Raw genomic sequence first — 14548 nt, 5'->3', positions numbered from 1 at the left:
GCATGCCAAGAAGGAATTGTATTGCCTCCTCTTTTTTACTTTGATAAATCTCATTTTCCCACAAAAGTGCATTTAGGTCCCATCACTGGCCACTTGGGTAATCTTTTTTGCTATTTCTGTAATTATTTCATTGAAATGTTTTTTCCATCAGCTAAGACTCCCTTGTCCTCATTGGAAGCTGAACATTAGTCTTTCAAAACTAATTGCACCCTTGTTGGTCCCACCCACAATTTTGATTTTAAGTGTTTGTGTAAAGTTGTTTTCATTGTAGGCAGACCTTTGTCTTCAAGAGTGAGTGAACTACAGACTCACTGTATCTAAGAGCCTCAGATGATGGTTGATTGAGAAAACAATAGCTAAGAAATTATCCTCCTAAAATGTCAGATTTTGATATCTTATTCCTTTGTAACCTCTTTTCTACACCTTTCCCCTCTGCGAAATGCTTTGTCAGTACATTTAATGTAAACCTGTAAGATGCTGCCCAGCAACACCCACAGTGTGGCAAAGGTTTAAGTTAATAATATGAAATCCATCATGAGATTTGTGGCTCTATTTACGAACAGGCCTGCCTCACCAGAAAATCACAAAAGTACTCCAGTGCATAACCAGAGTTTAAAGCTTAGTTCTGTAGTGAGCCTACAAAATAGACTAATTACCAGAGCTGTCTGCCTCCTAATAGTTACGAGTCCTGGAGCTTAAATACACAGTGGTTTCTCTAGTGCTTCTGGAACGTTTTGAGACCGCACCTTCTACTTTGCTAGCTTATTGGTTAATTGGCCCTCGATAGTCCTATGTTTTAAAAAAAAAACTGTTTTATACATGCAGTACATAGGCAAAGCTATTCGGCGAGTAAGTTCTGTGATGCATAAGATTCAATGAGACATGAACTGGGGCGTCATTTACGCCCCTACCAATTGCACAGCTAAGGTGCCTTTTTGGCTATATTTTATTCCAACTCTGCGTGTGGATAATTGAAAACAAGAGTTGAATTAAGAGACGGTTAAAAAACTGGATTACTTGGAGCACTGGGACTAATTTGGAATAAAATATAGCCAAAAAGGCACCTTAGCTGTGCAATTGGTAGGGGCGTAAATGACGCCCCAGTTCATGTCTTATTATTTACCCTGGTGCCAATTGGGCATAGCACACAACCAATTTGAATGCACTCTGATAAGAAAATGGACAAATTTGGATAGATTTTAAAGATGGTGTGCATCCTACCCTCACTAAGATTCAATGAGAGCAGCTCTTCATTCTTCGCCTTCGGATCTTTACCATATTCATTTGCTTTGGATATAGCTGTTTGGCAGGGCATCTTCTCCAGCATTCCCAGTCTGAATGGGAAGTTTTAAAGTGTTTGTGTAGAATACAGATGCAGCCTAATTAGATAGATCTTAACTAGATGTCTCCTTTCAGGGCATTGGAGAATCTTTGAAATGGCGTGTTTATTGTAAAACCATAAGTGCAGGATCCAGGATAGATTTTCAGGATATCCACCCAAAACAAACTGGCTCCACATTAAAACAGTCTTAAACAATATCTACTCGGAAATTCACTGCTAAAATCTGACCCTACGGCGGGTGACTTGTAATGCAGAGATTAAAGCTCATTTTGCAATCCAGTTTAGCTGGGTTATTTGGCAATATGCATTCTTTGTAGTTCCTTGTTTTACCTAACGATTAATGTTTGTTTAGACACAGAATGTGAAATAACCACTCTTGCACTTGTTACATTCAAATGTCTGAAGGCCTCTTAATGATTGCGCACCTCTCCCGTGCCATACTTTTACAGGAAGAAGAAGAAAGATCTGACACTGGATGTGTCAGACCAGCTACAGGACCTCACGTTGCAAGATGGAAGCACTGGCGACCTGCTGAGCCAACATCTGACACAGTTAGAAAACCTCTTCCAGTTTAGCTGTTCCGGACTTGAGAAAAATACATTTCATGAGCAGGTTCAGCAGATCCCCAATGGTATGATTTTTCTTGGAATAGTAACCCTTCAAACCGGTTTGGAAAAAAACAAAACCAGGAACATAATGGTATGACATTTTGGGTGTAAATGTTACTACAGTCTTTTTTTTTTTTTTTTTTTTTTTTGACGTTCGAAATAGTTGTCAGACTGCTATTTGTTTTGTACCCTTGTAATTTCACACATTCCCTTTGGTCGCTGCAGTCCTTCTATGGCCATGCGTTTCTGATAGATACATCTGCCAGTGGATTCCTCACCTTGTGAATATCCCCTTGCGTCAGCAACATTCGGAAGTTCTTTTTTGTAGCTTCACGTGGGCGACGTCATAGAGGCACGGCATCGCACGCGACTCCCCTTTTTTCAGCGTCGTCGACGCTAACGGTTTCGGGGAATCTCTGAAGCCTCTTAGTAACTTTGTTGCTATTTTCTTCGCTTTTCTGCTTCTTTGTTTACTTCACGATGTCGACAAAGAAGACCGGCTTTAAGCCTTGCAGAGTGTGGGAAAATGTCAATCACAGACCCACACGAAGATTGCATCTGGTGTTTAAGTTCAGATCATGATGTTGAGGAATGTTCTTCATGTCGGAAGATGAACCCAAAGGCTCTGCGAGAGAGAGAGAGACCAAACTTCTGGTGGTGAAGCTGAGAGGTGACGAAGGAAAAAAGTCATCTAGGTCGAAATCGGCGTCGAGATCAAAGCCTCGAGAAGAGTCGTCTTCGAAGTCACCATCAGACCATGCTTCAAAGACAAGGAAGAAGCATAAGAAAAGAAGACACGAGTTCCAACATCACTCCGGTAGGGATTCGGACTCTAGGTTGCAGTCACCTAAGAAGGTACGTTCGAAGGTGGTTCCTCCGGAGGAGGACTTGGGTCCGGAAGGTGAGGCTTCGCCTTCGGAGTCGCAGGTTCCGGCTCCATCTCCGGCACATTCTCTGGCGTTGTCCCCGGTCCGTGAGGATGAGGAGGAAGTTCTGGTTGTTGAGAATTCTGCGCCTGTGGAAGAGCCGAATTTGGAACCACCTCGAGGCCAGCCAGAAGGTCTTCAGCCACTATTTCCGGCCCCGGGCCAAAATCCATCAGCGTTTTTGAACGCTATGTATGGAGTATTTTCAAGGGCATGGTACCCCTCTGGTGCGCCTTCGGGTCCCATGGGTCCACTGGCTTTCAATTTAGGAGTTCCACACTCCTATGCTCCATTTTTGCCATTCATGCCGGCTCAGACGCCGCCGTGGCAATACCCGGCTCCGCCTAGGTAGTCTATACCGATACCGACGTCGACCTCGAGGCCAAGCTACTTTGCCATCGGATTCGATACAGACGTTGGTTCTGGCTCTGTCTGGGTCGTTGGTGGATCCGACGGCGTGGCGTGTGAAGGAAAGGTCCAGGAGGGAGGCTCAGCGCCTCATAGAAGAGCAGCGATATACAGAAGCTCAAGCTGAAATGGAAGATGAGCTTGAGGAAGACTGTTTAGATAAACTAGCGGATGCTAGTGGCCTAGAGTTTTCTCCCGAGTGGGAGCTTCCTTCTGTATCTGATGGCCCTTCAAAAGACGTTCAGCCTTATCACATGGTTATGAGGAAGGCAGCGTAGCTTTTGAATTTGACTCTACCTACAGTAGAATTTAAGTCTAATCTACTAACTGAGGTTCTGCATTCACCCAGTTCTGTGGTGGAACCGTTACTCTTCTTTAATGAGGCTTTAACGGAGCCTATTATAGAAGTTTGGAAAGCCACTTACAGCACCAGCAGTTTCCAGGAGTGTGGCAAGAAGGTACAGGGTCGCACCAGAAGACCCTGCTTTTCTGACTTCTCATCCTTCACCTGAAAGTTTAGTAATCCAGGCAGCCTGTTCCAAAAAGACTGTGTGCATTTCCTCAAGTGCCTGGGGATAGGAATGCAAAGAAACAGGATCAGGTTGCTAAAAAGACCTTTTCTTCTGCGAGTATGGCATTAAAGTCAACCAATGCCACTTGCCTTATGGGGAGATATGTACATGCTCTCATGGATACACTGCGTCTTCTGGCACCTAAGATCCCTGATGACAGCGGGAAAGATTTTGAAGAAGTGCTAAGGGATGCGCAGGCAGCTGCTCGTCAGGTGATACAAAGGGGACTGGACACTGCGGATTCTGTGGCACGCATCATGGGTACTGCGGTTGCCACAAGAAGATCAGCTTGGCTGAAATCTTCGGATTTTTCAGCGGATGTTCAGGCTGCTTTGTTAGATCTGCCGTTTGATGGTGCTGGGCTCTGGTAAAAAATAAACTGATACGGCCATAGAAAGATTTAAGGACAGTAGGGCTACTGCCAAATCTTTAGGGCTTCAGACCAGGGGTTCTTCTACTAGAAGGTTCAGAGGATTTGGTCGCTCTTCCTTTCGCACCTATCGGCAAGGGCAGCAGCAGCAGAATCCCTTGTACAAGTCGTACAGGGGAAAACAAAGAGCTCGTCCTAGAGGTCGCCAGGCCTCCTCCTCCTCCACTTCTTCCAACCCCCCAGCCTCAGAAAAGCAGCCCTAGATCCGCCATTCAGGATCATGCAGGTCCGGTGGGGGGTCGGCTTACCCACTTTCTACGGGATTGGTAATCTGTTGCATCAGATCTTTGGGTTCTCAATCTCGTAGAAAATGGGTATGCTCTTCCCTTTCGGGAATTTCCTCCCAATTACTCTCCTTGCCAAGGTTTTTGCACTGAGGAACACCTCTTACTTCTGCAGGAGGAAGTGCACAGGCTATTAAGAAAGGGTGCGATAGAGGTGGTGCCAGAGCAGGAAAGGGGTCAGCGATGCTACTCCCTGTATTTCCTGATTCCCAAGAAGGATGGCAGACTTCGTCCAATCCTGGATCTCAGGATCTTGAATCTTTATCTGAAGCAAGAGAAGTTCAAGATGCTCACCCTTGCGCAGGTTCTTCAGGCGCTGCTGGAAGAAGACTGGATGGTGTCGCTAGACTTGCAGAATGCGTATTTTCACATCCCAATCCTGGAGTCGCACAGGAAGTATCTCCGTTTTACGGTGGGATCGCAACATTCTCAGTTTGCGGTCCTTCCTTTTGGAATTACTACTGCTCCTCGAGTCTTCACCAAGGTGATGGCGGTGGTGGCTGCACATCTCAGAAGGTAGGGGATTCCAGTATTCCCCTATTTGGACGACTGGCTGATCAAAGCAGAGTCGTCAGAGAAAGTGCTCCAGCATCTGCAGGAAACAACTCAGTTGTTTTACCAGTTGGGTTTTTCAATAAATGTACCCAGGTCTCACCTGGTGCCCTCCCAGCGCAACCTGTTCATAGGTGCTGTACTGGACACAACTGTATGTTGTGCATTCCCCCCTCCTCAAAGGATTTGCGACATACAGGAAATTATTCCTTTATTTTACAATGGAGCGGTTGTTCCAGTCCTGAAGGTCCTTCGCCTGCTCGGTCTGATGGCTTCTTGCATTCTGTTGGTCAACCATGCACGCTGGCACATGAGGGCGCTCCAGTGGTATCAACATAATGGAGATCTCAGGGAGTCTGTGAGGATCTCCAGAGAAACTGCGGCGGATCTGTCTTGCTGGAGCGTGGAAGGCAATCTGTCTCAGGGAAAGTCTTCATCTGCCTCCCCCGGTGGCCACAGTGATTACGGATGCATCCACACTAGGGTGGGGTGCTCATCTGGGGGATCTGGAGGTCAAAGGTCTTTGGTCTCCAGAGGAAAGCTTGCTTCACATCAACCTTCTAGAGTTATGGGCGATTCGTTTGGCACTCAAGGCCTTCATCCCTTCCCTTCGCGGTCGGTCAATTCAAGTCCTGACGGACAATACGACCGCGATGTGGTATGTCAACAAGCAGGGAGAAGTGGGTTCACAGTGTCTCTGCAGAGAGGCTCTGCACCTCTGGTCCTGGGTTCAGGACCATCAGATTTGTCTGTTGGCAAATCATCTGGCCGGAGTTCTGAACGTACGTGCAGACAGTCTGTCTGCAGTTCTCGGCCGACCACGAGTGGAGACTTCACCCGGAGGTGGTTCGTCACGTCTTTCGGACGTGGGGAACTCCTCAGGTGGACCTATTTACCACTCTTGAATGCTCACTGCCCGTCATTCTGCAGTCTCCAGTATCCGATGCAAGGAGCCTTGGGGCACGCGTTTCAGTTGAGTTGAGAAAGTTGACTCCTTTACGCGTTTCCTCCCATACCTTTGATTCCTCTGGTTCTGAGGAAGATTTGCCAAGACCAGGCCCAAGTTATTCTGGTCGCCCCGGATTGGCCAAGAAGGGTGTGGTACACGGATCTTCTCCACCTCTCCTCTCGCCCGCCGCTCCGTCTCCCGTTCAGGGCAGATCTCCTCTCCCAGATGGAGGGGCAGGTTCTACACCCCCACCTCCAGACATTACACCTTCATGCCTGGAGATTGAACGGGGCAATCTGAATTCCTTTTCTCTCCTACACGATGTGGTGGATGTCATTCTTTTGGCTAGGCGTGACTCCACTAAATCCATTTATTCATACAGATGGTCTAAATTTGTCTCTTGGTGTGGGGAGAAGTCTGTTGACCCTTTGAAGGCTCGTTTGTCTGATATTTTACAGTTTGCTCTTTCTTTAGCACAGCAGGGATTTGCTGTTGCCACAGTCAAGGGTTATCTTTCGGCATTATCTGCATTTCTCTGTTTGCTGGATCAGCCGTCTCTTTTTAAGTCTCCTGTGGTTTTAAGGTTTTTGAAGGGCCTCGCAAATAAGTTCCCTCCTACTCCCTTTATTATGCCTCAATGGGATTTAAATCTCGTCTTAACCTACTTGATGAGTTCTCCCTTCGAACCCTTACACAAGTGTCCCATGAGGCTTTTGTCTTTTAAGATGGTCTTCCTGGTTGCGATCACCTCGGCAAGGAGGGTAAGTGAGCTTCAAGCTCTTAGTTCCAAGCCCCCATTCTTGACCATTCATGCTGAACGAATGGTTCTTAGGACCAGGGCTGCTTTTCTCCCTAAGGTGGTAACTCCCTTCCATCTAGGACAATCTATTACCCTTCCTACCTTTTTATCCTCCCCCTCACCCTTCCAAGGAGGAGGAGAGACTACACCATCTGGACCCTAAGAGGGCGGTGATCTTTTATCTTGATAGGACTAGAGACTATCGAGTGGATGACCAGCTCTTCTTTGGTTTTGCTGGCTGCAAGAAAGGAAGAGCGGTGCACAAGCGCACTCTTTCAAGATGGATCATCCTCTGTATAAAGATCTGCTACTCTTTGGCCGGTAAGGAACCTCCAGAGGGTATAAGAGCTCACTCTACTAGAGCAAAGTCGTCAACTTCTGCTTTGTCTAGGGGTGTACCTGTAGAGGATATTTGTAGGGCCGCGACTTGGACCTCCCTCCACACTTTCACGAAGCATTACTGCTTAGATGCTGAGGTGAGGAGGGAAGGTCTGTTTGCGCGCTCTGTCCTCCAGGATTTTCTGGTATAGGAGAGTGGACTCCCTCCTCCGGGAGTGGGGACTGCTGTGGGACTCTATTCACAAGGTGAGGAATCCACTGGCAGATGTATCTATCAGAAGAACGAGTTACTTACCTTCGGTAACGCTTTTTCTGGTAGATACTATATCTGCCTGTGGATTCCTCACTGACCCACCTGCCTCGCCGTTGTCCACTCTTCTATACCAGAGTTACTGTAATGTATTTACTTTGTCAAGGAGTTGTTGATTTTAAATGTTTTATTGCATTTGTTTCACACTGTGTGTCGCTTTGACATTTGTGTACTGTGTATACTGTGTATATTTCTACTGTCGTTGGTCCATCCGTGTGCCTCGAAGGCACGGAAAAAAGGGCGGAACTGACGTCATCACGCCGGCGTGGGCCTATTGTAGTGTCGGTGACGTCAGCGGAGTCGCGTGCAATGCCGTGCCTCTGACGTCGCCCAAGTCGGCGCGAAGCTACAAAAAGAATTTCCGAATGTTGCTGACGCAAGGGGATATTCACACGGTGAGGAATCCACAGGCAGATACTGTATCTACCAGAAAAAGCGTTACCGAAGGTAAGTCACTTATTCATTAAGTTCATTAGGAGCAGTAGCCCTCTTTGGAATAGGAAGCAGTTTACAGGCACTAGTTTTTATGTTTGACATCTTTTTAAAATGATTTTCATATAATGAATTCAGTTTCAGATTCATAAGGTGGAAGGGTGGATGTAATGAGGAGGAGTTTAGTTTGGTTCCTTTCCTTATTCTCTGTGGAAGATGTAAAATGGCAGTGGAGTTGGGGAGATGCTGGTGCGTTTTGAGTGTCTCCTGGTACTGTAGCAGATCTGGGATGAAGAGGGCCAGAGTGCCTTTCCTGATGCATTTTAGTCACATCACACTTAAGTTTGCATGCTGGTGGGAAAACGTTTACATTTACTTTCAGAAATGCTTTGCACAAGCATTCTATCACTGCTAATAATTATTAATAGAACTATTTTTAAATAGAATTTGCTATAGATTTACAAAAACCAAATTACCACAATGCTCGGTAAGACTTTGACTTTCATCGTAGTAAACTGTTTTTAATGGGCAAAAAAATGTGCTATAATGTAGTTTACCACCTTATTTACATAATATTTATTGCCGTTTTATTTAATAAAATGTTAAGAAAAGGAGCTCTTGGAAGTTGTTGGACCCCCCAGGGGGTTGGAACGTTTACTCTGGTGTACCGTTTGCATGGTCAAGTGGAGTATTTTGATGCAGTCTTGTGTGTGTGCGGTTCGTGGCTTGAGAAAAGAACTCTGGAGGATCCATGCACTATATAGTGAGATGTTAGAAAATGGTGACCTTGTGCAAATCTGAACAACACAGGGTGTAGTTTTTCCTGTATTTCCTCTCCTGTGTCGTTTGCAATTTGTCTTGCTTTAACATTGGTAGCAGTCTTAAAATATTTGTTGTGATGGTGCCATAAAATAATTGGTATCCAATGGAAGTAGTTTGCGAAAATGACAATTTCTGGCAAAGAAGTAATTGGATGCTTACTGTTACCGCTGACCTATTTTTGTACTCGCACTGATTTGTGTGTGACGAGTTCTTCAAAGGTCTTGAACCGGATGCAATCTGAAAAGGGGTGGGGTGATTTAAACAATTCAGTACAAATATCTGTTGGCTGATCTATTAAATGATCAGCCCAATTATATACTGTATGTAATTTACTCTTTTTTTACATTTAATTATAGGTGTGGTGGTATGTGTTTTGACAATGCTAGACCCTCACCTGGGAGTCACTGGAGATACCTTGCTGCTCACCAGGTTGGAAGGAGGTCATACACCTATCACAGTGCGCATACCCACAGCCCGAGGAAAGGTAGGTGGTTGAGAAAGGGAGACTGGCTGAGATGCAATGGGAATGACTGGTATGCAGTTATTTGATTTATGTTGTATTCCATCTTTACCAGGTTTCGGTGAGCTCTGCCCTTAGAGAATTTGATGCCATCCAGAAAGAGCAGAAAGAAATCAGTAACCTGACAGATAAGGTGGAGTGGTGGGAAGGTCGATCCGCCTTGGATAGAAGGATGAAGGCAAGTCTTTTGTCAATGTTCATATTAACCTATTAACTTTTTTTTTAATGTTCCATAATTAATTTCACTACTTCTAAAAGAAAAGGTTACTACTTAGTTTTAGTGTACATTCCCAAAGGGGAGAATGTCGCTGCTCACAGGAGGGCAGAAGGGGAAGCTTTTATCCGCTTCCTCCCGAATGCTATTACATAATGTGAGGCCGAGCTCTGCATGACTCAGGCCAGGGATGACAGACTACTTCGTCAACACTCCAGGACACATTCTTAGTCTACTTCCCCTCATCAGGGTATAAACTTGAAAAGTACAAGAAGCATGGGAAGGGTAAATTGCCCATATGCGCTGTTTCTCCTACAGGATCTTCTCACTGAGCCTTGGTCGTTGTGGAGCCAGTTAATCCTTCTCTAAATGGACTGTACCAGTAACTTCACTGAATCCACCCCGAAGCCATCTGTCTCCATCAGCTCCACCACCATTTTTCCCTGACCCTTTGATGCAAAGGCTGGATAATATGCGCTTACTCCCACATTCCCAGAATTCTAGGCTCTGGACTCTGACCCGGCAACCTTCCTCAATGCCATGTACTCCATTTTCACGGATGTCTGCGCCATCCAGCCCAGTTTCACCGTACGGCTTCCCAATGTTCATGCTTAAGGCGGTACTTTAGGGGCAAGCGCAGGAGGAGGCAGTGGAGGAGGTACTGACCATGGTACAATTAGTTGCGGTATGGTGTATAATAAAGCCGGGTGAAGGTGGAATGGAGCTAAATGGCATCGGAGCCATTTGGTTCCATTCCACCTTTATCTGGCTTTAAGATGCACCAGACTGCAACTAATTGTACCATGGTCAGTACCTCCTCCACTGCCTCCTCCTGCGCTTGCCCCTAAAGTACCGCCTTAAGCTGGTCAAAAAAAGAGGAAGGGGAGTACAGGAACAGAATACATGACTGTAAGGAAATGCCTCATTTTGTATGGTCACCCCCAAGTATTTGGACTGATGCTGCTGGTTGTCAACTTTGAGTGTACTGAGGCCTGCTTACAAGGCCTGTAACCTTAGTCTTAAAACAGGTATGTGGAATTGGCTCATACCCAATTGGCTACGCAGACTTACCTGTAAGTCCCTAGTAAAGGGTAGCCAGGGCATGTAAATTAAAGGGTCACCCCAGGGACTGCAGCACTGGTTGTGCCACCCTCTGTGTGACCTGATTAAAATGAGACTCCAAGCCCATCGTCTGTAGGCTGGAAGAACAGCTTAAACTGCAATGTATATGTGTAAGTTACCCCATGGCAGGCCTGTTGAATACTAAGGCAGAGTTCAATATATATCTATATATATGTATATGTATTATATAATATATATGTATGTAATATATGTGTATTTTACATGTTATGACAAAAAATGTGAAATTGGCATGTATACTGTGGGAGGGTTTGATTGCCCGATGGGCGAGTGCAGAGTTGCATGCTGACCTCTCAGCTGTGGAATGGTGTAACCAAGGTGGGTCATCCAAGATATTAAGCACATTTTTACATTAAGCCCAACTTGATTCTCAAGTCCAAATTAATGGGACACGTTGCAGTGTGCAACTTTGCCAAAGTTGCTATTTTGTTGCCTTTAGTCCCCTGTGCCTATACTAGTTGCACACGAGGTCCTGACGCTGGGACAGCTTTCTGCCTTACTGGGTTGAATTGCTTTGACTCCAGGAAAGAATACAATAGGGGCCTGCTCTGGAAGGAGGTGTTTCCTTCCTCCTACAAGAAGCAGCACAGATGTTGAATCAAAAGTAAAGTTTCAGAGGAGAAGCTGCCTTTGAAGGGCAACGTTTAACACTTGGGAGAGGATCTGCTTCATTGTTCAGGCAGACAGGCTATAACTAGGGACTGGATAGCGGAAAACAGTTGATATGCCCTCGAGTAGCAACACCTCTAGATTGGGCTAGGGAGCTCCACACGCCAAGATGGGTCATGCCGTCTTGGGAGTGGGCAGAATGGTCCATCCTGGATTACCCAGATGCCACACTTTGCAGGATAGGGTCACCAGGTGGGAGGGAGCCTGGTAGCCTGCTTATTGGCTACCCACCATATCCTGCCCTGAGGGCATTTACTGAGCATAAGTAGGGCACCCTTGGCACCCCAACCTCCGATCTCAACTTGACTGGAAGAACAGAGGAAAGACAGCCCTCCTGCACCATGGAACCGTCAAAGAGGCTGCACCGTTGTGGGCAGCGCCTGTTGCACCTGGTGGTTGGCAAAGGAGAGCAAATGTGCCTACTGTGTCTTGCTCAGAAAAGTAGTGTCCAGAGCTCAGCCAAAGCCAAGAGACTCAAAGGGCCAACTGACTGACTGTTTGCTGCACAAGTACACAACTGCTGAAGAAGCCTGCTGGGGCAGTTTGGTATCCCAACGTCTTCAACTTGCTGCTGTGCAGCACCAAGGAACAAACCTGATGCACAACATTGCACTGGATTGACTGTCATGAGTACTGTTTGAGTGCAGCTGGGACCCCCAAAGGACGAGTTATTGACCGGTGACCAATACTGGGCGTCTGGTAGTCCAAGCACCGAGAGGACTTCGTCAACCCTGTGACCAAGATCACCTTCACCCTTTGTGGACTAAGGAGTAGTCGCAGCAAGACCCTAGTCACCTGTATATCATGCATAGCATCCTTGTGTATCTTCATCCCTTGTATCAGAGCCACTTCTATACGAAAGCGGTGCAAAGTATAAAAGTGCCTGGAACTGACAGAATGCTTTACCTGCTGAGGTAATTGTTTCTTGAGGACCTTGCTGCTCTCCCGGATTAGCTCCTTACTGGAGTTAGTCGCCTTATGTGACTCCAATCGACCACATTACAACTAGTACAAACTTTTCTGTGAGAACGTTTCGAAGTATAACATTTGTTGAATTTGCCAATGTTTGTTCACTTTGAGTGAAACGCTTTGATTTACTATACGGTGTAAATCCTATATCACTCTAACCCCTTGGTAAATCTTTTTAATTTTGGCTAAAAATGCATAGAAATACAATCTTTTTTTAATGAATTGGTGATTGATTTCTTGGGTGTTTTGCCGATTGTTCTGGTGCTGTTTAAATGCTTTACACTTGTTTGTTTGACTAAGCCTTGCTGTTCAGAGCCACAGCTATCCAGGGTTGACCTGAAGGTTTGACAAATGAAGTCTAAGGGTCCTAAAAGGATCCGTAAAAATATTACGCAGTGAGTTTAGACAACCACACCATATTATAATACACCCTATTTCGTCACAATGACACGTTTGGATCAGATTTGGACCCCCTAAATCTATATCCCTTTGGAGATGATGATTCCAATGGTTAGAGTCGTAGGCTAGCATGCCTTTCATTAGCCAGTGGGCTTGACACCTTGCCTGTGAGGGTAACTGAATTTCTGACAGGGCCCCATACTCCTGAGGTGAACTCCTTTTGTGCAGTCGTAATGAAGGCAGCTGAAGTGCTGGATCGTCAATTCATCACAGGAGAGGTTCAGGCCAACATCCTAACTAAGGTCCTTTTGCAGCCGTTCCTATGGTGGGACCTTTACAGCCCTTAATGAGGCCCTCTTGGACCATTTCCTGGCAGCGCAGGATAAACCCACTTATGCTCCTGCAGTTAACAGACTGGTGTCAACGCTTCCTCCCTGCTCTGGGAGATCCACCGGTTCACTCCCCCAACCCTTTGCTGGAAAGCCTCAGCCTCGTCATACAGGCATAATTTTCTTCAGTACAGTTGGTCAGCACATTTCTGACAGTTCCCTTGGATAGAATGGAAGTGACGAGAGGCCTGATGGGAAAAAGGCCTCATCAGGGTATGTGGTGTTTAAGTCCTTGAATACCATTTGTCTCCTAGCAAGCTACAACCACGCCCTGTGGGACATGGCTTAGATGATGTACCTCGGATGCCCAAAGACATGAGGTCCCACATCCATGAAGTGATGCAGGATGGTCAGAATGCCTCACGCATATAATTAAGTCTGGGCTTGACACTGCGGACTCTGGCAGCTCTGTTTCCATTTGATGTCATGCCTGGCTCTCCACGTCCAACTTCTCATCAGATGTTCAGGCTAACCTCCTGGATAATTCACCTGATGGTTTGAGCCTGTTTGGGTGTGTAGAAAACTGGTAACTTTCTGGAGTAACCCTCCCCCTCCAAACAAACACACCCACTTTTTGCCTGGTATTTGAGACACCACTGAAGGAAAAGTACTTGGTTTCTGCTAACCAGGTCCCCAATACCAGTGTTCTTTCCGCAAAAATGTATAATTGTTTACCCAATTGACAAAACCTTTCGCACCCGCTAGAAGTCCTTAGTAAATGGTACCCCTAGTACCTAGGGCCTGAGGTGCTAAATAGGGTCCCCAAGGACAGCAGCATGAATTGTGCCAGCTTAAGGAACCACTCGCCAAGTACATGCAAGACTTCTCCAATACCGAAGTTACAGTGCTTCTGGGATTGGGATGCAGTCAGGATCACAACACTTGGTAACATAATCAAAGGAGGGGACTTAATTACCGTTGCGTATCTCCAACCTGAATATCCACTGTTACACACACAGCAATACAAATATTTACAACAACAACATATTTGGAGGATACAAAAACCTGACATCACAGATATCCCCGAATTTGCACCACTGGAAGGAAAACTACTACAGGAGGAGATACCCTCGAAGGCAGTTTCCTGGACATATAAAACCCTAATGAATAACATCCCAGACAGACTGTTATCCCTCGGGGATAAATGGGAGGAAACCACGGGCCTGTTAGAGGACATTGATTGTGAGGGAGCATTGATGCACCCAAGGGAGGTTGCGATTGAACTATGTTTAAGATTGATACAATTCAAAGTCCTACATAGGGTGTTTCATGACAGGACGTGGCTCCACGTAATGAGCAGGGCAGAAACGCCCAACTGTCTGCATTGTAAGAACGACCTAGGCACCTACATACACACCCTGTGGGAATGACCGCAACTACAAAAATACTGATCACAAATAGTGAAGGACTTGACTGACCTATTAGAAACGCAGATTCCTATGGACCCCAAATATATCATCCTGGGCATCCTGGCA

At 46.0% G+C, this 14548-nt stretch overlaps 1 protein-coding gene across 1 annotated transcript in view; it reads left to right on the top strand.

The window, feature by feature from the left end:
* Window positions 1–14548, top strand: part of ESPL1 (extra spindle pole bodies like 1, separase) — a 600179-nt gene that overhangs the window by 421519 nt on the left and 164112 nt on the right. Inside the window, exons 22-24 of the mRNA XM_086929411.1 lie at window positions 1792–1973; window positions 9130–9257; window positions 9349–9471. Coding sequence (XP_086785537.1) covers window positions 1792–1973; window positions 9130–9257; window positions 9349–9471 — 433 coding nt within the window. The remainder of the gene's footprint in view (window positions 1–1791; window positions 1974–9129; window positions 9258–9348; window positions 9472–14548) is intronic.

Source organism: Lissotriton vulgaris, chromosome 1_1, assembly GCF_964263255.1.
Source record: "Lissotriton vulgaris chromosome 1_1, aLisVul1.2, whole genome shotgun sequence".
In the NCBI taxonomy this organism is placed as follows: Eukaryota; Metazoa; Chordata; class Amphibia; order Caudata; family Salamandridae; genus Lissotriton; species Lissotriton vulgaris.
This window is presented reverse-complemented; position numbering and strand designations above follow the sequence as displayed.